We start from the raw sequence: 21,430 nt of genomic DNA, 5'->3' as shown, positions 1-21,430 counted from the left end.
TTTCAAAAAAACAAGGCCTAATCCATTATAAATGACAATCCATGTATAAGATAAGGTAACTAGGGATATCTAAAGATTGTGCATCAAATATACTAAACAAATGGAAAATCAAAAACCACTCATGTCAAGGAATATGCTGGATACAGTAAGATGGATGAAAAAGGATAGTATACTAAGATACTAATAATTAAGTAAGTTACTTACTGCAGCAGAAGCAGCTTGACTCAGTTGTGCTAGCTGGATACCAAGGCTTTGTTCCTTGGACATGTACTTCCCTGCCAAATGCCGATGTAGAGTCACAGGTTGCCAATTTGAAGTCAAGCGCGATGTGCTTTGCCCAGTAATTCTAAATCCCTAAGCACAGAAAACAATAATTTGTATAATGAGAATCCTTGTCAAAGTTCCCAATGCAAATTGTACAGAAGTAAATTAAAAAATATTACATAAAATTCACAACAAAAGAATCGGTATTATTTAACATATAGCATTCAAATGAGCAACATAGAAGATGGCTAGGGCTATCTATGACTGCCAAGCAAGTTCACTAAGAACAAAAGTATAGCAGCCACTAGCATGTGAAACTCCTTGGTATTGAAACTCACTTGTGAACACTGAAACCACTATAAAATGTTTACTAATTCTAGACAAATTACAAACATGAAGATCAACAACAAATATAGCATAATTGGGTTATACTTAAAATGTGAAGTTTCAGGTTTTCCATATGAAAGAAACCACCTGTTTTTGTGATAGAAGGAATGCTGTAGATACATGTCAAGGGATTTGACAATTTTACTTTCACTTGAGAGGTTTGTATGTCAAATACTTTATGTTCTACCCTAAATAGATTCTTTTGCTTATGAATCTTTCCAATCATTATGCAAAATGGCATTTCAATTCATTTATTAAAGCAGATCTATGACTGTAAAACAAGCACAGGGTCCATTCCACCATTTGAAACAGAAACACTGACTGATCCAGTAGATAACCAGTTAACTGCAATGCGATGCATGCACCAAGGACAAGGCTCTGAGCCATCATAAATAATAAATCATTAATCTAGACATTAATATATGATCTGTCAAACAAGATTTCAACTAAAAAATAGCAAAAAAAATAATTCTCAAATTCTCAACCAGCAATACAATAGGATACATATCTAGTTGGGCGTTCTGTTCTCGGGATATTTTTCTCATGGTCTCTAGGCTCCAACAACTTCGGATATTTTTTCTCATGGTCTCTAGGCTCCCAACAACTACTTTGTGTAAGTTTTATACATTGTTTTAATTGATGTATGAGCAATGTTCCACCAAGACCCCGGTGCGGGGAGACGCGGGTGCGGGGAGCCGCACAAGGGGGGACGTGTGGGAGTGCCTCTAATTTTAGGGAAAATTTTGGGGTGCGGGAGACGTCGGGGTATATAATTTTTAATTTATATATATATATATATAATTCAAGTTCATATTCATTGTTCAATAATGAAACAAAATATTAAATAGACTAATAGTAAATATGGATACCAATACATTGAAAATTGAAATTCGATCCACACATAAAATTTAAATTCATAATTGAATTAAATAATGACATACATTGATCCATCCTCGTCATTCATTTTGATACATACATCATTAATATGACATACTCATTATTCATCCATACCATGAGATTCAATAAATAAATTCAATAATGAAATATTCAAATACATTGATCCCTAGGTTGCATGAAACGGGGAAAAGGGTACAAGTTTCTAAAACGGGAAACGATACGAAACGCGATCTCCCCAAATTTTGGAAATGGGGAAACGCAAATATATATATATATATTAGGACATTTAAGAAATATGTGCAATCATAAAGCATATATGATACATTCTAATTTATTACATTATGATAAAATTGTCAATTGTCAATGCATAAACTATAAGTCTCTAAATTTACATCGCATTTACTCATGAATGATCACATAATGAAAATAGCAATATCCAAAATCAGCCACGAAAAATTTCTAATTTTTTGTCTCGTGCTTGATTGAGAGTCTCCTCCTACATAGTCAAACGACCTTAGTGCTCTTGATTAAATACAAGTTTCATACCCTAGTACCCTACATGCTCTTGATTATTGGGAGTCTCCCCTGCATAGAGGGCTTGGTTCTCTTGATTAAATACAAGTTCCACACCCTAGTACATGATAAAATCCAATGGAAACATTGCAATCCCCCCAATCCTGAAATCCTAAAAAACATATAAGTCTGCTGGATTTTGAGTGAGATCTAAAATTCTACTTTCTCCATATGAAATCCAATGAATGCGAAACCACTCTCAAACATCTTGAGTCATTTCATGGTAATGTTAAAAATGAACTGCATATCAACACTAGGGCAAACATTCACTTTTATAATAGACAGGCATCTAGAAGCAACTAGAAGTCACTAGGATAACCTAAAAAAAAATTAAAAAAAAAAAACACAAGTAAAAAGCTGAAACGTGAGTCGTACGGCCCTGAAACGCATTTCAAGCCGTACTGGCCACGTTTCAGTTTCGTGAAACATGGCAGTATGGCCTGAAACACGTTTCAGGGCCGTACCACACGCGTTTCAGCATTTCGTACTCGTTTCCGTACAGAAACGCCCCCTTGCCCTATGTTTCCTGCAACATAGATTGACCCATATCATTCATCATTCATCATTCTACAATCTACATTGATTTAAAAATTAAATTCATCATTCATCATTCTACAATCTACATTGATTTAAAAATTAGATTCATCATTCATCATTCTAGAATCTAAATTGAAAGCAAAACATACTAGTATATTACCATATACTATATACTAGATACTAAAGTTTTGAGGGGGGCTGCCTAGACGCACCCCTTTTGGGGAGTCTCGTCCCCCACATTGGGGAAACGCACCCCCTTGCGTCTCCCCAAGACTCCCCAAAAGGGGTGTGTGGGGAAACGCACCTCCAGTAGACTCCCCGTCCCAGGTGCGAGGGGTGTGTGCACCCGACCCTAGGGGACGCGTCCCCGTGGAACACTATGTATGAGTGCCCTAGCTTATGTGATCCCTTTAGGCCTTGGGAGGTGCTTGTTAGATGCTTGAGTACACACATACAAGGAGTGTTCCATTGTTTGTTGCTTCATGGCACACATATTGAGGATGAACATTTCTTTTTATGATTGTTGATCGGGTCATTTCCACATAATTGGATCTTAAGCTTGCACATGGATCTATGCATGTGCAGTTTCCTTGTTCATGGATCTAATGTTTGGCACACATTTTAATTTTTGGGGGTGGCTACATTACGAAGGTTGAGCTTGTGGACCTTATTGAGGAAATGTCATAGTTTGTGGAGTTATCTATGGCATATGACAAGCATTTATGAGTTCTCACTTCATCCAAAGGTGGGTTGGTACATGCGTGGAGGCACTTTAGCTTACATTTTGAGAACATCTAGTTGACCACACCATTGGAGAAAGATTAAGTGGACCTTTGGAGCATTATACATAGTCAAACCCTACTGCTATGATGGAGAGATCCCTTCTTTATGGTTTGATGGCATATATGTTGAGGCATTAGACATTTTTTATTGCTTATTGGAAGGGACCACCCTCTTACTTTGTGAATATAGGAGGCTACTTTGAGGATAATGCTTGTGGATGTACATTAGAATGGAATTCGGTTGGTTCCTTCACTGATGGATTTATTATTTGGCACTTGTTTTGCAATATTTGCACCTCGAAGGACAAGTTGGTTAAAACTTGCAAAAGTAACCCAAGGGAATCATGCTATTTTGAGTTCACTTTTGGTCTTCAAAGGCCATTAACCAGAGATCCAAATTATGTTGAGATTTAGATATCCAGAAATCTAGAAAACCTTAAGTGGCCTTTTCCAAAATCCTAGATTCCAAATGGAAAAACCCTCGTGTGACAAAACTCAAAGGTGGAAAAGTAGGAGAGTCTAGAATCTATCAAGAGACACAGACTGGAAACGAATTCTATTAAGTGTCAATGATGGACTGTTGGAATCTATCAAGGTCCAAATATCTGAACATCTGAAAGAATCGGCAAATGGCACTTTAAGAAAATCCCAGATGCAAGTGTAGCAAGCCACAAGGAGGGTACGGGGAGTCCACGTTAACACTCCAAGCCTTGTAGGTAGGCAAATGACAACATGGCATGTTGACATGTCATGATGATGTGGAACATAAACCAATTTTGGATGATGTGGCATGCCAACACAATGTGGCTGTGGCAAAGTTGGTACAAAAGAGTTGATGTGGCAACCAACTTGTCCCATGTCATGGCAAGTGAGGTGGAATTCGGAAATCCAAAAATTAAAGATTTGTGAAAATGGATCTTTTGGGGTTTTTCCAAATCCAAATGGATCCAAATCTCTGTCATTTGACAAAGATGTGTCCGTCGATTGATATCCATCAACCGAACCAAGCAAGGGTGCAAGGATCATTTCCAAGTTTTCTTAGTGGTGTATTAGCCCCGTGGTTGGTTAACATGTAAATTGACAGTTATCCAAGATTTATTGAATTACAGGAATGGCTATTCGAGATCTACAAAGATCTAGAAGATCGAGAATCCAAAAAACTCTTATAACGGGGATTCATGGAAATCCTAGATCAAATACAAGGGGGACATGTTTTGCACGGTGTTGACAAGTGGGCAAGGATTGTTATTTGTCTGCCACATAAGGCTAATGCAATATTGTACAAATGTTGTCATGGCACCTAGAGGACAAATTATGGGCATATCTTTATGTCCATAGCCAGAATTTTGATCAAATTTATATAGTTGGAAAGCTTTGGATGAGCAGAAGACAATATTAGTGTCGGAATGAGCTTTGTAGTTGAAAGAAGAGGATCTTGGATAACCCCACCTCCTTAAGATTACTTAGGGGGTTGGGTGTGTTACAAGCATACTACACATTCCTATGCTAGTTATTGATGGTGCCCACATACTTGGATATATCCACTCGGGATCGTGATAGCACATGTCACTTGCACTTGAAGATAAACTCACCTTCAACATATTTCCATGTATCTTAATGAGGATGTCCATGTCCACTTACTCTTGTATCTACACTCTATTCGGTTTTCCTCCATTCCATCTATCTTAGGACCATGCATGCACTTCCACTTATATGTTCATTGACTCCTTCCACATGGATTGACTTTGCTACACATATGGATGAGATAAATACTTACGCACTTACTCATGGCTCAAATGCAAATGTCCTATTCTTCTCATGCATGTTCATATCATACATGGGACTCTTCTAGAACGGTACATTTATGGGTAAGGACATGATTTGCTATTTTGAGAGGATAAGATTTGGTCTATTATCAAACAAAGGAGGTGCCCCACTTGATGGTTCTATTTTTGGATTGTAGTTAGAAGTTAGAACTAACTCCTAGTATATTCATTGTTTCCTTGATCATTGTTATTAGTTAGATGTAGATACTATTTTTTTGTTTTCCTAAAATATTTTATTGGGGGAAGTTAAGATCTCAACAAACCTCTTGCTAGTTTTAATAAGTCGTGACTCTTAGGCAATTTGATCAAAATTGGGCAATGTTGACTAATATCCCTTATAGCGTGTATGAGGGTATGTGATTGGCATTTAATCAAGAGCACCAAGCCCTATATGTACCCCAGTGTCTGTGGTGTTGATTGTTGAACTCCTTTGTCATGGCCCTAGCAAAATCATTGATCAACATGTCAAGCTTTTTCTAATGGCTTGGATTAGGTAGTTTGATCAAAATTGGTCATGTTGACTAATATCCCTAGAGAATTGGAGTAGAGGCAAAGGCTAGACAAGTGGAGACGATTCTAGATTCTAGATGGTTGATGCTCGAATAATTTATCATTAATGTACTATGGATGCCATTTCTATCCTGATTTGTGTACAATATGCATCCTTTGATATATTTTGCAGCTAATTTGCCACTATATATATATATATAGACGCTTCCGTGACTATTCACTTCTGAGGATTTTTGGAAAATGACGCTCCTAACGCTTCACTTCCAAAAATCATCCTTGCTTAGTCCCCGCTTTGTGCAACATTGGGTTGATTGCACATTCATACATGCATATTTATGAGGTCACTTTGCACACTTCTCCATGAAACTTTGATGAGGACATCCACACTTTTGGAGCATCTATTGGCTCTTCCACCCACTACTACCTTCAAATGATGCATAGGTGCCACATAGAGTTCCTATTCTGTATTCCCCATATAATTACATGGAGGCCACATGTGGCTCGATTTGGTCATTGAGGATAAACTTGATGTGTCCACACATGGAGCTTATGTGTAGACATGTCATCCCACTTTATTGGCCTTTGATTTACGTATGGGACACATTTCTAAGAGAGTGCAACTAGTGGAGGACTATTTTATCAAGTGGAGCCTAGACATGGTCAATCCTTCAATCAAAGGAAGCACCCAACTAATTGGCTTTATTTTTAGATATAGTTGTAACTTCACTATTTTATTGTTGTTGACTTGGCTACTAAGTTAGGTACTTGAGGATATTATTATATTTGTTTTCCTTGGGTATTGTATTGGACTCTTTGGAAGAAATTGTAGATCTCAACAAACTTCCTACTATTTTTAGTAAGCAAGTTGTTGAGAGGAATATGATATTGTTATTCCTTGGAGAGAGAGATGATCTAAGAAAACAAATAATATTTTATCGTAGAATGGAGATGGAGCTTAAACTTATTTAAGGGTTTGTTCTCGTCATTTGTAATTGGGATATTTGGTGTGAGTGAAAGTGCTCTAAACATATAAAATAAAGCAGCCTTATCTTTGTCTTTTGTGTATTGTATGTACAAATTCTCTTTGTGTGGCATAGTGTTCTAAGTGCACCATTAGAAGCTTTATTTTTCAAGTTGATGGATGCCAGAGCCAATTAAGGGTCATAGATGAGCATGGTTGCTACAATGAAAAGAGCTTGAGTAATTGGTTTCCTTCCTCTTATCTAGAACCAATTAAACTTGTAGATCTAGAACCAAACTGGGGTTGTTGTCATGCACATCAACTTGGATGCCTTCAAACCCCTAATACACTTTAAAACTACCAGCTAAAATTGTATACATGACCCCATAGCCCAAGCAAGAAATTGGTCTCGCTTTCATACACTACCCCAAACACAGAAAATCATAAAAACCATATTTTGTTTTATCTTACTAAGCTCTATTTTGCTCCCACTCCATACTTCACAAATTGAGCTTAGTTAACCTTGAAGAAGCGCCCCTTGACTAGGTCTAACCATAGCCTAAGTGAGAAAGGCAAGGCTACTGAGGTGACAATGGGTAGCTTGCCTAAGTTGCCCTTTGGGGCCTAACGCTTGTGGTTAGGACTTTTGCAATAAGTGAGAACTTGGGAGGTAACACATCTCATTTCAAATGCCATCAAAAGATATCCTTGAGCTTAATGTTGTTTTGTATGTACCAAGCTTAACTAAAAATTCCTTCCAGTTTCAGTGATGATAGATCTCAAATATATGGTTGAGTTTGATGATCAGCAAGTCTTCATCCAAAAGAGATGCTTAAATCTTGGTCGAGTGTTGGCTAGAGATGCTCATGAGGGTGGTTTATATAAATTGCAAGGGGATCCTATGAGAGATCTAATGCATGATAGTGACAACTTGTGTGTGTTTTGGCACTAGAAAATAGGTCACTTGCACCATGGAGCATTGTCAATCTTGAAGAACATGGTGTAGGGATTGCCAGACTTCAAGGTTGAGAAGAAAGAAGCGTTCAAGGGTTGTGCACTTAACAAGCATGTGAAAGTTGCTCCTACTAGTAGCGAGCCTGGTTAAAGAGAAATTATTAACCTAGTCCACTTAGATGTATGTGGATAAAAATTCTTGACCTAGTTCACTAAGATGCATGTGGACTCATGTCTTCATCTTCCTTATCAAGTAACATTTACTTCATATCTTTTATTTATGAATCTACTCAAAAGTCTTGGATTTACTTCATGAAGTCCAAGGATGAGGTCTTTGGGAAGTTTCAAGAGATTAAGGCTCTTGTAGAAAATCAAACAAGTAAAGAGATTAAGGTGTTAAGATTTGACAATGGAGGGGAGTATACCTACAAGAAGTTTGATACCATTTGCAAGGAAGCAGGAATCAAGAAGGAACTAATAGTTCCCTACAGCCTTCAACAAAATAGGGTTGCAAAGAGGAAGAACATATATATCATTGAAACAACCAAATCCATGATTCATGATTTGTTGTCCATGTGCCTCTAGATAGAAGCATGTCTTACAACTGCCTATATTCTAAGCAAGTTTACTCATAAAATTTTGAAGGATAAGACACTAGAGAAGACATTCATGGTGAAAAGCCTCAAGTATCACATCTCTATATTTTCAGTTGTCCTGTCTACATTCGCATTTCTTATGAGAAAAGGGCCAAGTTGGAAACTTCTAGTTTGAAGGACACCTTTATAAGTTACAGTGAGACCTCAAAAGCTTATAAAGTCCACATTTCATCTCAATAGAAGGTAGTTGTGAGCAGAGATGTCAAGTTGACAAGGATTCATGGTCCTCTAAGCTCAAAAAAACCTCCAACGGTGACAATGAACGTAGAAGAGCTTGCTATCCCAAAAAAATGATATGAAGAAATCAAAAAAATCAGACAAAGCGCATTCAAAAGCAAGCTTTAGGAGGTGTAGGGGGGTGCCTCTTTACCTTTAAGTTCAACAAAAGAACCTAAATGGCTAACGCATACATTACAAGAGGCAGCAAAGCAAGTTAGTGCCCCATCTACTTCCTTTCTAGTAAACCATAATCCTAAAAAGTTCCCTAGTTATGTTGTGTTGTTGTCTTCCATTATTGATACAAAACCTTCCAGTGATGAGGAGGAAGCGGGAATGGTACAATATCATGATGGAGGAGTACAACCCAATGTTTTAAAACTCTGACTCGGCCGAGGGTCGACTCCAACTCCGACTCGGTATCGACTCGGCCGGCTCGATTTCAATGACTCGATCGTTGTAAAAAATACATATAATATTTATTTTTTATAAAAACACGTAATTTTAAAGATTTTCATTCATGTTTCCAAACACACAGCATTAGAATATACATAGAAGACAACATATGATCAAAGTAGGCTCATGAATATATCCATTATATCAAAATGGCACCCAGTGCATTGTCCAATACATACACGATGATGATATAGAGATCAAAACAAAAACACATAACCAAGGAGGCTATAAATGGCCTCTACAACAAAAGTTTGTGACCAGTACTACTGGCTACTACTAGAGTTGCCAACATCATCTAGCTCAGTGTTACTTGGGAGCGGGAGCGAAAGTGGGGAGCGAGAGCGAAAATGGGAGCGAGAGTGACATTTTCAAAAGCTCCCGGTTTGGGAGCGAATCCCGAAGGAGTTCGACAACCAATGTCACTAACATCAAGGTACATAGAGGGATTGGTGCTCTTGATTAAATATGAGTTTCATACCCTAATACATGACAAAATTCAATGGAAACATTGCAATCCCCCAATCCTGAAATCCTGAAAAACTGATAAGTCTGCTGGATTTTGAAAGAAATCTAAAATTCTACTTTTTCCATATGAAATCCAATGAGGCCGGAACCACTCTCAAACATCCTGAGTCATTTCATGGTAATGTTAAAAATTAAGTAAAAGGATGAAAATGAAGATTAAGGAGAATTTAACATTACCATGAAATTTGAATAGCATATCAATACTAGGAGAGGGGAATGGACCCCAAAGACCAAAAAACCAATTAATAAAACCATTTGGAGTCCCCCACACTCAGAAAAAAACATAAAAAAAAATTAAAAAAAATTGTGTTTTTGGGGTTTACTGGTGGCATGAAGTGACCCAGCCGAGTTGATACCGACTCGGCCGACCGAACCAGTTTGACGGCCGAGTCGCAAATTTTTTTACCAGCTCGGACCAACTCGACCGAGTCGGTTCCGAGCCGGCCGGCTTTTAAAACACTGGTACAACCCCATAACGAAGAATGATATGTGTGAGGTAATGCCCAAACCAATGGGGAAGTCGGTGGTTGATTCTAGGTGGTCACACCAAGTTAAGCATGTAGCAAATGGTAGCATATAGAAATCCAAAGCTCAATCTGTCACTAGAGGGTTCTCTGAGAAAGAGGAATTTGACTATGAGGAAACTTTTGCTCCAATTGTTTAGTATACCTCTATCAAATTTGTTAAGTCTTTAACAATAGTCTTTGATAGTAGCTTATATCAAATGGCTGTAAAGACAGCATTTCTTAATGGGTTGATTGAGGAGGTATACATAAACTAGCCAAGGGACTTTGGGTTGTGTTGTTGCCGCCTAGTAGGCTAGCAAACACACCTAAGTTAGTGAGAAAAAGCCCTGAACCCCACAAGGTGTGGTTTGGTGGCAAAACTAAGAGATGGGGTTGTCACCTATTCCCAACTCTCTCTGTTAAATCTCTCTCCTAGGTAAGCTAAGGGGGGTGGTCCCTAATGAAAAGTTATATGATATGAGTTTCTAGGAGATTAAGTTAAGTGGAGTGTTTGTCAAAAATAACTTGTTTTCAAGAATTAAGCAAGCATATGAATAAATGAGCAAATCTCAAAGATATATTCAAAGTATAGACCAATGCCTTCAAATAAATAACAATAGCTTGCCCAAAAAATGAAATCAAGATACAATGATAGACAATCCTGCAAGATCAAATGTTAGACCAAGATGAGCATATAAACATCAATTGCAACTATAAAGGAGATAGTACTTGAAAGTAAATGCTCAAATGACAAGATAATGACATCAACTACTCATGAGCAAAATGATCATCAAAGCAACAAATATATGAAATAACTTGAAATAGAGTTGCACCAATGAAGGATATTCCAAGTACAAGAAAGCTAATTGTTGCAAAAGTAAAAGATCCAAATACTTGCACTATAAAGCAAATGCTTCTTGAGAAAATGAGGATATTTGCAAATATGACTCAAATAAATTCAAGATATCATAGGAAAGTTGTATTGCAAGTAAAGTGAAATTGTGATGTAAAAATGCTCTTGGTTTATTTTATTAGTTGTATTTCTAAAACAAAGTTTCAATTGAACTCCAAGCCCCAAACCTCATCCTCGTACGGAAATCTGGATCTCACACTAAGGAGTCAATAGGGGTGGAGGGTCCTTAAAGTCTATACATCCAACTTAAGTTGGAGGTTAATTTTTGGAAATGTCAATGAGTAATAAAATGTGCTTAAGTGAGATGCTTGAGTAAATGTTGCTGCTTCCAAAATAAAATATTGGTGCTTGAATATAATGGACAATGCTTAAGTAAAAATACCAATATCTTCAAATGGAAATGAAAGTGAAACTTCACAAGTCCACAATTGCTTTGCAAGAAATAGAGTCAATGCCAAATTGCTTCAACACAAGAATGTTCAATAATAACCAAGATGCCACATAAATTAAATTTACAATGATAAAGCAAAGAGCTCAAGAGACTTGTGAAACCAAGATGGCTAAATTAAACCAATTTAAGCTTGCCAATTGTGTAAAATACTTGCTTGCTTTTGAAAGAAAAGGATATTGCATGTGTTGTAATAGAAGCTCAATGCAATTACTCAAGAAATTGAAATAAACAAATGTCAAACTTGTGCTAAAATGAAAATGGATGTGAGAACTATGTCAGAAACTAATCATGCATGAGTGAAATGAAATTAGCAAATGAGAACTAGAGTAACTAAACTAAGATGATTAGTTCACCCACAAGCAAAGATCCTCCCTCTAAATGGGGAGAAGGGATACCATGGGAAAAATCCCAAGCTCCCTCACAAGAAAATTTAGTGCTTTTATTAGTGAATAGTTACAATGAAAAGAGACCTCTCAAGAGACTTTGAAAAGAAATGAAATCTTTACAAAATCTGTGCTTGTGATGCACTTGCTCCTTAGATGTCCAAAGTAATTGGCAAATGAATGGCATGAAGAAAAGGCCTCTAAATTTTGCAAACTTGGAGAAATGTTTACATGTAAAAATCAGATTGTGAAACTCCCCAAATCTGCCCAATGTGTGGATTGTTTTGGTATTCACAAATTAGCCACTTTACAATCACAATGCATGCAAGAGGAGAGAGGCTAAGCCTCCTCTAGCTCTTGGCACTTGAGAAAAAAAAATTAGCAGCCCTCACAACAACCCATGGCCTCCCTTGAAAACTAGTCTTAAAGTGAGAGCCCAAGGTCTTGCACACAACTTGTTAAAAGTTTCAAACAATGAATCCCGGAAGTTGCCACAAGAACAAGTTAGAGAGAGTTGCAAAACAAACCAAGTGTTAGCTATGAAATTAATCGAGGAAATTACAAATGTATATGTACAATAGTCTACAAAGGTTAAGCTAAAGAGTATGAGTGAACTCTCATTTTTGCTTATAGCCATAATTTGGCTCTAAAATAGCAAGATTATAGCAAATGAAGCACAATATTTGGATAAATAAATAGTAAATGGATTATGTTTGAGATATGAGCCCAAAGCCCAAAAGAAATCCCTACAAAACAAAATTGAAAAATGAGGCTTTGGAAATTAACAAATGTGGGTTTTCCCTTAGTATTTCAAAAGTAGGTTGGTTCCTCCGAGAACTTCCCTTCACGCTTGAAGTTTGATCCAAAAAATGATTTTCTACACAACTTCACATAAACAAATTAGATCCACATGAGCTTAATCACATGTAATGATGAGAAAATTTTAGAGATATATTAGACATCACCTAAAACATTCTCTATCGAGAGCAAACAAATAATCTTTATGCTAATGTAAGATAGTTATACATCAACACAACTTGAAAAGCATAATGGAAATAATAGCATAATGAAATAAGTAGAAAGACGAGCAAGAATATCAAGATATTACCATACAATCCAACAGAGTATCCTCAAGCCCAATAGCTCGTATTCAATCATTACATAGTGAGAGCCTATAGTTTTACTATATAAAAGTTTGGGAGCCAATCACAAGGCAAATGGTGACAATTCCAAGACAAATAGGTGACAATCCCAATGCTCCTTCATGCAAATTCGAATTTCCCAAGTGGCAACTCGATTTCTCCCTCAGAGGCCCACGCAATCCTTGATGAGGGAGCTCAAATTAGATGAGAGGACATGTGGGAGAGTGAAGTGGAGTGGTAGGAGACCACTCTCCACCTCACTCGAGCGAACTCTAAACCAATCTCACGTCAACTTATGATATCTCCTTGAAGCTCGAGTTAACTTCCTCAAATCGTGGATCTTGTCACTGGAAGTCGTTGTCTTCTCCATAAAAAATTTGGTTTGCTTGATTTGTGGCTTATGTAGAGTCCACATCACTTGATAACTCAACTTTGACCTTTAGATGAATTTACACCTCATTTCCACATCATTTGAGCATGTGTGGATATTTATTTTTCTCCATTTATTTAATTGTTGGGCTAATTTATGGCCACATTTTCTACAAAACTTAGAAAAAGTGGGTTTTGAAGGTCTAGAACGTATTTTTTGCCCCTCTAAGTTGTAGTGAGCACACATGCCCCATACAACTTCTCTAGACATCACTTATTACATTTTACATTCAAATTTTTTTAATTTTCCGCCTTGTTGGAAATTTAAAAAATTAAAAAATTGACCCCTAGTGCTAATAAAATTCCACAAAATTTTATGAGTGATCTAGTATGGTAATATACAATGACTCTAGACACTAGACCTCACCCAAGGCCTTGTCATCAAGCCACACTCTGGCTTTGGTGTTATGCTTGGGGAAAAAACTTAATTAATTATTAAGTCCCTGTAAGCGCCTAAAAAAAACTCCCATGTTACCTAGGCATGTTACATGACTCAACTCATCATACTAGCATCATCCCTATAAAGATTGTGGAATCTAAGTACAACAAAAGAAGATGAGAAGAAGAGATAGATGATATAGTGAACGTTGATGGTACATGAAGCTTCTGATACATCCTTGCGCATGGAGCCTTCAAAAAAAAATTGGGTACACTTCAGTGTTCAACAAGTTGCATGGGCATGAGACCCATGTTTGCAAGTTGAAGAAGGCCCTTTATGGGTTGAAACAACCACCATGTGCATGGTATTGCAAGATCAATGAGTATCCTTCAAGTTTGGATTTTACTAAGAGAAATGCAGATTCTAATCTTTGCTATTTGGTTTATCATTCTAATCTGCTTATTTTAGTCATATATGTTACTTACAGGACATTCAAAGAAACTCATAAAATGGTGCAAGGTAGAATTGGTTAGAGAATTTGACATAAAGGGCATGGGCTTGATGCACTACTTTCTAGGTTTAGAGCTGTGGCAAAGTCTAGGTGAAGTTTCCCTTTGATAGGTTAAGTATGCAATCGAGATTCTGAAGAGATTTCAAATGATGGACTGCAAGCACATAGCTACTCCTATGGTAGCAAATTTAAAGTCCTTTGTTGATTCTGATTCTCATTTGATTGATCCAATATTGCACGAATCGGGGACGAAGCGGGGACGTTTTTTGGAAGCGTCATTTCCCAAAAATCTAGGAAGCAAAGCATCTCAGAAGCGTCGACTATATATATATATATATATATATATTTGGTTGTAGAAAACATGAAAACATGTATATTTTTACATAAATCAAGATAGATATGGCATCCATTGTACATCAATGATTAATTATTCCAGCATCGACCATCTAGAATCTAGATTCCTCTTCTCTTGTATAGCCTTTGCTTCTACTTCGATTCTCTAGGGATATTAGTCAACATTGCCCAATTTAGATCAAACAGCCTAATCCAAGTGTTATAATATGGTAGAGAAAGCTTAACATGTTTGATCAATGATTTTGACTTTAGTGAAGGGTACATTATTGCTAAGACCATAACAAAGGAGTTCAACAATCAACAACACCAACATTGGGGTACATATAGGGCTTAGTGCTCTTGATTAAATGCCAATCACATTACCTCATACATGATATAATCTAACAGTTCAAAATTTCCAAAATAAAAACAAAAAAGGCCACACGCAACCGTCCACATTCTCTCGTATCCGCTCGTGATCCGTGGCGGATACACGCCCGAACCTCCACGGATCTGCACCCAATCCTTTCTGGATTCGTGGCTCGGGCAGCCGGAACCACAGATCAGGGCCCCACGGATCTGATTTTCTAGGAATCGCCAAAAAAAGGCATAACCACGGATCCAATTTTCGGATTTGCAATTCCACCGAAGTATTAGTGGTGGATCCATAAGGGACGTGATTCTGCCTCTGGATCCTTTGGGGGGACGGATCTTGCAACACTGGATTGATCCATCCGTGTACAAGCGATTGATAGGTTCCATCATGTACTTAGTAAAGATGAGCTCTAACATTTGTGTTGTGGTCAACATCTTGAGTCAGTGCATGGTGCAGCCCAAGCAAGTTCATTGGGTTGTGGTAAAACACATGCTTTAGTACTTAATGGGCACAATGCATTTTGGACTCAAGTATTGGTGATGGAGAGTTGGCGGTTCAAGGTTCTTCAGATTCTAAGGCAGATAGTGCTGGTGATAGCAGGAGCATTTCAGAGTGTTGCTTCAGTTTAGATTCAAGCATGGTTTCCATGTTCAGCAAGAAACAAACTTTTGTAGCACCTAATTCAACAGAGGCAAAATATATGGCAGCCAGTTCTGTTAGTTGTGAAGCCATCTAGCTTCACAAGTTACTAGCAAACTAACAAATCATACTTTGGATGCTAACTGTAATGTACTGTAACAATCAGAAGGGTATCAGACTCTCAAAATATAGTATTTCAGGATTGATCCAAGCAAAGACAAGGTTCAAAAGGGAGTTGTGGTTCTGTAATACATTCCAACAGATCAACAAGTTGTTGATATCTTAACTAAGCCACTTGTAAAAGGGAAGTTCAAGATGTTGATGGAACAACTTGGTGTGGTGGAGAACAGTTTCCTCGATAAGAGGGAGTGTTAGTGAAAGTACCTCAAACAGTCTTCTACAGTAGCAAAGCTGGGCACCCATTAAGGAGCACTGTATTGTGTCCTGTAAAAGCTAGTGAGGGAGCATCACAGTTCTCAAGGAAAGGTGCATCACTACAGTTATGGAAAGAGAGGGCACATGTATGCATTCATCCATGTGCTTGCCAACAAACTTTATACAAGGAATGCACCATCACCAGGTAATAATCTTACAGGCATGGACCAGCAATTAAAGATAGACTAGAAGTCAAAATAAAAATAAAATTCAAATTCGTTTTATTTTTTAGCATATTCTATGTCTGTGTTTGACAGTGACTTGGGATAAAGCAAATGCCTCTTTCTGTAAACCCTAGTATCCCCTTCTCAGATCTCTAAAAGAGAGGACAGAGGTAAGGATTATTGATTGAGTCTTCAGTCTAGCAGCTAGCAGTTTAGGAGTCTTTTCCTGTAGCAGATTTTTTATGTTCAGAATTTATAAAAGCAGTGATAGATATCGACAATCATCTGTTGAATTCCGTTCAATGATTTCAACAGGATGTGTTTATAGATTCTAGCATTTATTACAGAATGTTTTGATAGACTCTCAGTTCTGCAAGTTTTTTAATTCCCTGTATGAATTGTATTACAGTGCAGAATCTATTGACCATGAGTTATAATATTTCTTCTTGGTATCAGAGCAGAACATCTGTATGAAGTGTAACATTCTTCTCCACAAGATGCCAAAGCTCATGCTCCTCCAAAAGAATCTGCACCAGACACTTCCAGAACGAAATTGGATGGACCTTCCAATCTGTATTCATATTTAAAACTAAAGGTAGTCATATTGCTAGTCTTGGAAGTTGGAACACACTGCTAGACAAAACAGTTCAGCCACCTAAAAATAACTTATCACATCTCGGGCATTCCGCCCTTGAAAACTTTCAATGTAGAAGCCCCACTATCCATACATGGATTCCTAGAAGGTTTCAGAAAACAAACTCTGATACCATGTTCAAATTTCTGAACATGGAAAACACACCCCCAAACTGTTAATCCTGGAGAGCTGGAAAAACTTATAAAACTCACATAACTACTTCGTACGCTAGATCTCAAAACACATAGGGTAACTGAAAAGTACTAACAGTCAAAATCATCTGTGTTTAGCTTTGTTAAATCAGGATAAGTAAAAAATCTAGTGCGCACATTGTTAAACTGAATGTCAATAACTCACTCACTCATCGTTCCTTTATGGGAGGAAGTTATGGTTACAATGCATGAAAAGACCTCTACTAGTGCACGCTACTTGATAGAATCAAACCCTGATTCTATTCTATGTAAGTGACCCAAGCTACAAGCTGAAGTTGCCCTAAAATGGAGCCCTTCACTCCCAGAATAATGCATCCTAGTATTAAACAGGAAACCTCATCTACCGAGTGTTTTTCCTCTAATTTAAGAACAGCAATTAGAAGGATAAAATAGCACCTAAAACAGGCACTTCTAAATCTGAAATGTAATAGATAAGACAAGAACTGACGCCTCATTCATAGATCAATGTAAAACAACACCCTCATCCTAACTCCATCTCCGCTGCACAGAGGAACCAATGCAACACATACTAAATGCTGCTAAAAGGAAAATATCTGAAAAGAAACCATGCTATACTGATACACATGGCCCAAATACTGTCCAATCATGTTAACATGGCAAGAATAGGTACATTTCTTTGAGAATTATTATATTACAGTAACAAAGTTACATTTTGACAAACAGTCTAGGCTAAAATAATTTAAAATAGACAGGTCAGAGTAAATTAAAATATTGCTAAATAAATTTCTTTAATTTCTGTACAATGTATTTTAACATGGTATTTAAATGCTGGTCAAAAATTAGTTGGCATCCTTAATCAAAAACGGTAACAGAGTGCAGTCTAAATGGGCAAGAGTCTGATAAAAGGCACTAATAGCAGGGAATACCAACCTTATTCGCAGATGGGTGTGTTGGAATATCAACCTTTAATAGACACCCTTTAGGAAATAGATCTTTTTCAGTATCTTGTACTGCAGCATATATTAAAGGCAGACATACTTCCACTGCTTCCTTGAAATCACTGTCGCTGCTCTCATCTTTTTTCCTGACCAAAATGTAACAGAAGAATCATCACACAAATATACATAGTAAAAAGGATAAAATCTTTAAGGACCGGTTAGATGAGACCGCATCAGTCCTTACCAATTCAAAGATATTGCAATAGAGGGAACCCCTGACATGAGAGCTTCCCTTGCACCTGCAACAGCGCCAGAATAAATGCTGTAGAGATTGCCAAGGGTGAAGCACCAACTGTAGGTTAGGGCAACTGTATGAAACTTTCTAAATAAAGCAATCCCATCTTATTCTATAATACCACAGCATGGTAAAAAAAACTGGCCACTTTGGCTACATCCTTGCTCTAAGTTTCCCGGAAAGACATGTATCAATGATACCTTGACCTCTACAGCTATAGAATGGTGAGAATATGAAGTTATGAACAATGAAGTTAGAATGTAATTCCTGACCCTCTGTTTTGAAAAACAATGATTTTCCCATTAAAGAAAATATCATGTGACGAATTCAGATAGTGGGCATGGTATGTTCTCGTCTCTGATTTTTCAGGAGTAAGGTGAAAGCAACATTTGAAAGGATACAACTCAATATAAAAGCAGCATCTATTGATTTATCATATCCATGCATAATAACAAGAAGAACAACCTATACAAAAAGATAGGATGTTCAACATACATGTGATATCCACAGTCTGATCCCTTGTTGATTCCACTAATTACCTGCATATACAACGATAATTTTTTATTCAGCTTCTGCAGCTGTGTTATATGAGTTTTGCAATATACAGGTAACAACATAATCAATGTTTTAATGTTTTGCAGAAAATAATTTAATAGCAAGAAGAAATAATATCCGACAATTACCAAAGAAGGCTTCTTCCAAGGAAAGAGTGCTCCAGATAAACCTAATGAAACACAATCTGCTGGGGTACCTGTGCATTAACAAGTGTCAAATACAATCTGAGACAGCTTCCACAGCTTCCTTATCTCAAACAAGATAGAGTCACTAAGATATGTTATTAATGGTGATTAATACAATCAATTTGTCAACAACAAAACAGATAAGATTAAGTCCCAGGGTTAGCTCGATTGGTAGATGCTCCAGTGCCAAGTCCTCAGAGGTCTAAGGATCAAATGTCATCAGATCCTTTGGGGTTACCAGCCACCTATGAAGCTGGCACCGATTCTCTTTCCATCTGGAAATTCCAGGGAAGATGGGGGAAAGCTCTGCAAGGGCTGGCATGGCACCACCATCCCCATTCTTTGCTTAAGTGAGTAATTGTTTCCTCAGAAAAAGAAACAATATAGACAAGATCAATCGATCATACATAAACTAATCATGGCACCACCACCCCCATTCCTTGCTTAAGTGAGTAATTATTTCCTCAGAAAAAGAAACAATATAGACAAGATCAATTGATCATACATAAACTAATCATGGCACCACCACCCCCATTCTTTGCTTAAGTGAGTAATTGTTTCCTCAGAAAAAGAAACAATATAGACAAGATTAATCCATCATACATAAACTAATAAAAGCGCATTAGGGCAATTCATTTTTTTTCTATAGACACTTCTAGTCAACACATGCAAACAATGCATCTCCCGATATGAGAGCGCTGATATGTTTCACAACTCAGGAAAGCGATCCTTCAACTAAGATGCTGTGAAACAGTCCACAAGGGGCAACCATGTCTAAGATCCTTCAACTCAGATGCTGGTGAAACAGCCCACAGGGGGCAATCATATAAGATTTCTATAAGGGATTTGAATCTTGAACAGAATAGCAACATTTCCACTTTACCATTGACATGGGGCCATTCAATTTACCCTCATTATGAGAAAACAAACCAATTATGAAGTAACAACTTAAAAACGTAAGAACGTTTAAGTTAGAGCCCACTACCCCTTCTCCCTAGATGCTTCATTAGAATTTATTCTTCATACTTCATAAGTAAAAACGTCTCAAAACATCTGAGAATCCGGCTTCTATCATTTGCGGATTTATAGGACAAAATAAATAACTTTTGAATCTCCCTTCACAGCAAGCATGATCGATATTTAAAATTATTGAAAGAAGAAGTAATGAGGAAGCCCATTACCAGAAACCTCATAAGCTGTAGCCCCTTTGATGCCAACAGAGCTTGCAACCAGCGTCTGACGAACCGATAAGCAATGCCCGCTTCCAGATTTATCTCTGCATCAGCAAATAAACAGTTGAACATGACGAGTATGAAATTAAAAATGACAGTTTTAGGTTGTATTCACAAAACACGACACTTTCAAGTCGAGAAAAAACACTTACGATTCGGGAGCGCAGACATGAACATTGAAGCGACCTCCATTGACAAGAGCTTCGACAAGGCATTTGAGCCCTGGAGCTTCTATTCCATCCTCACTGGTTACAAGAACAATGGGCCTTAAATCCTCATTCCTCTCTAAATCTTCATTGCGTGTCTTCTCTTCGGCTGGAGCCTCGATCTTAGCTTCTTCTTCTTGGTGTTTTTGTTCTTCTTCTTCTGGGGGTTTTTCTATCTTTCTGTTCTTCAAGACATTTTGCAAATTAGAAACAAAGGAAGGTGGCAAGAGCCCGTTCTTCCCAGAAGTCATACTGCCGGATTGATCACAAATCGAAACCAGAATCAGAAGTTTCGGTCTCTAATAGAGAATTTTCAGATTTGGTTTTGGATGGAAATCCCGATTTGAATAGTACAGGCAAGAATCAAATGGCGCAATTAGTTTCAGACAGCGTCTAATCTCGATATGTATAAATAATGGCTCTGAGATGGAAACGCTTCCCAAAATTTACACCTCCCCCATGTTTAATCTAATCTAAAAATTCTCTTCCCAAAATTTACACCCCCCCATGTTTAATCTAATCTAAAAATTCCCACTCTGTCCGACGCCTACACATGGGCATCTAACAAAACCCATGTAAGCAAAAAGGCAAAAGCAAATGGGGGCAGGTCGTATTCACTGGTCCACCCAACCAATTAATGAAAAATGCCGTGTAGACAGGCGAGCATCAGAGCCTTTTGCTTTTGAATTCTATCGAGGAAAACCAACCCAAAAAAATTCCACAATTTGGAGGGGGAAGCTCCAAATTTTGACTTTCATGAAATTTGTATCCAACATCACATGGTGCCATCATTTCGTGTAGATTTGGATAAATGATTGTTTCGTATTTACAGATTTCTTTGTTGAGATAATTAGCCAGAACATTTCAAGGAAGTATTTTATCCATTGATAGTCAACCACAACTCCTCCAGAAAAGGAGAGAAAAGGAAAAGGAATCCTCCACAAGAAAGTGGGACCTATTATTAAATTTAAATACAAAATATTCAAAAGTCTTTATTCCAACTTTTT

General features: G+C 37.5%; 1 protein-coding gene across 1 annotated transcript in view; it reads right to left on the bottom strand.

The window, feature by feature from the left end:
* Nucleotides 1–21,202, bottom strand: part of LOC149143691 (uncharacterized) — a 39,428-nt gene extending 18,226 nt beyond the window's left edge. Inside the window, exons 1-7 of the mRNA XM_089448248.1 lie at nt 20,370–21,202; nt 20,167–20,261; nt 18,929–18,996; nt 18,741–18,784; nt 18,195–18,272; nt 17,943–18,096; nt 205–354 (exon numbers count right to left, since the gene is read on the bottom strand). Coding sequence (XP_089304374.1) covers nt 205–354; nt 17,943–18,096; nt 18,195–18,272; nt 18,741–18,784; nt 18,929–18,996; nt 20,167–20,261; nt 20,370–20,674 — 894 coding nt within the window. The 5' untranslated portion in view covers nt 20,675–21,202. The remainder of the gene's footprint in view (nt 1–204; nt 355–17,942; nt 18,097–18,194; nt 18,273–18,740; nt 18,785–18,928; nt 18,997–20,166; nt 20,262–20,369) is intronic.
* Nucleotides 21,203–21,430: the final 228 nt, after the last annotated feature.

This window comes from Pinus tabuliformis, chromosome X (assembly GCF_031772625.1).
Source record: "Pinus tabuliformis cultivar Carrire ecotype Pingquan chromosome X, CPIR1, whole genome shotgun sequence".
Classification (NCBI taxonomy): domain Eukaryota; kingdom Viridiplantae; phylum Streptophyta; class Pinopsida; order Pinales; family Pinaceae; genus Pinus; species Pinus tabuliformis.
The sequence above is the reverse complement of the archived record's forward strand: the minus strand, read 5'-3'. Positions and strand labels throughout refer to the sequence as shown.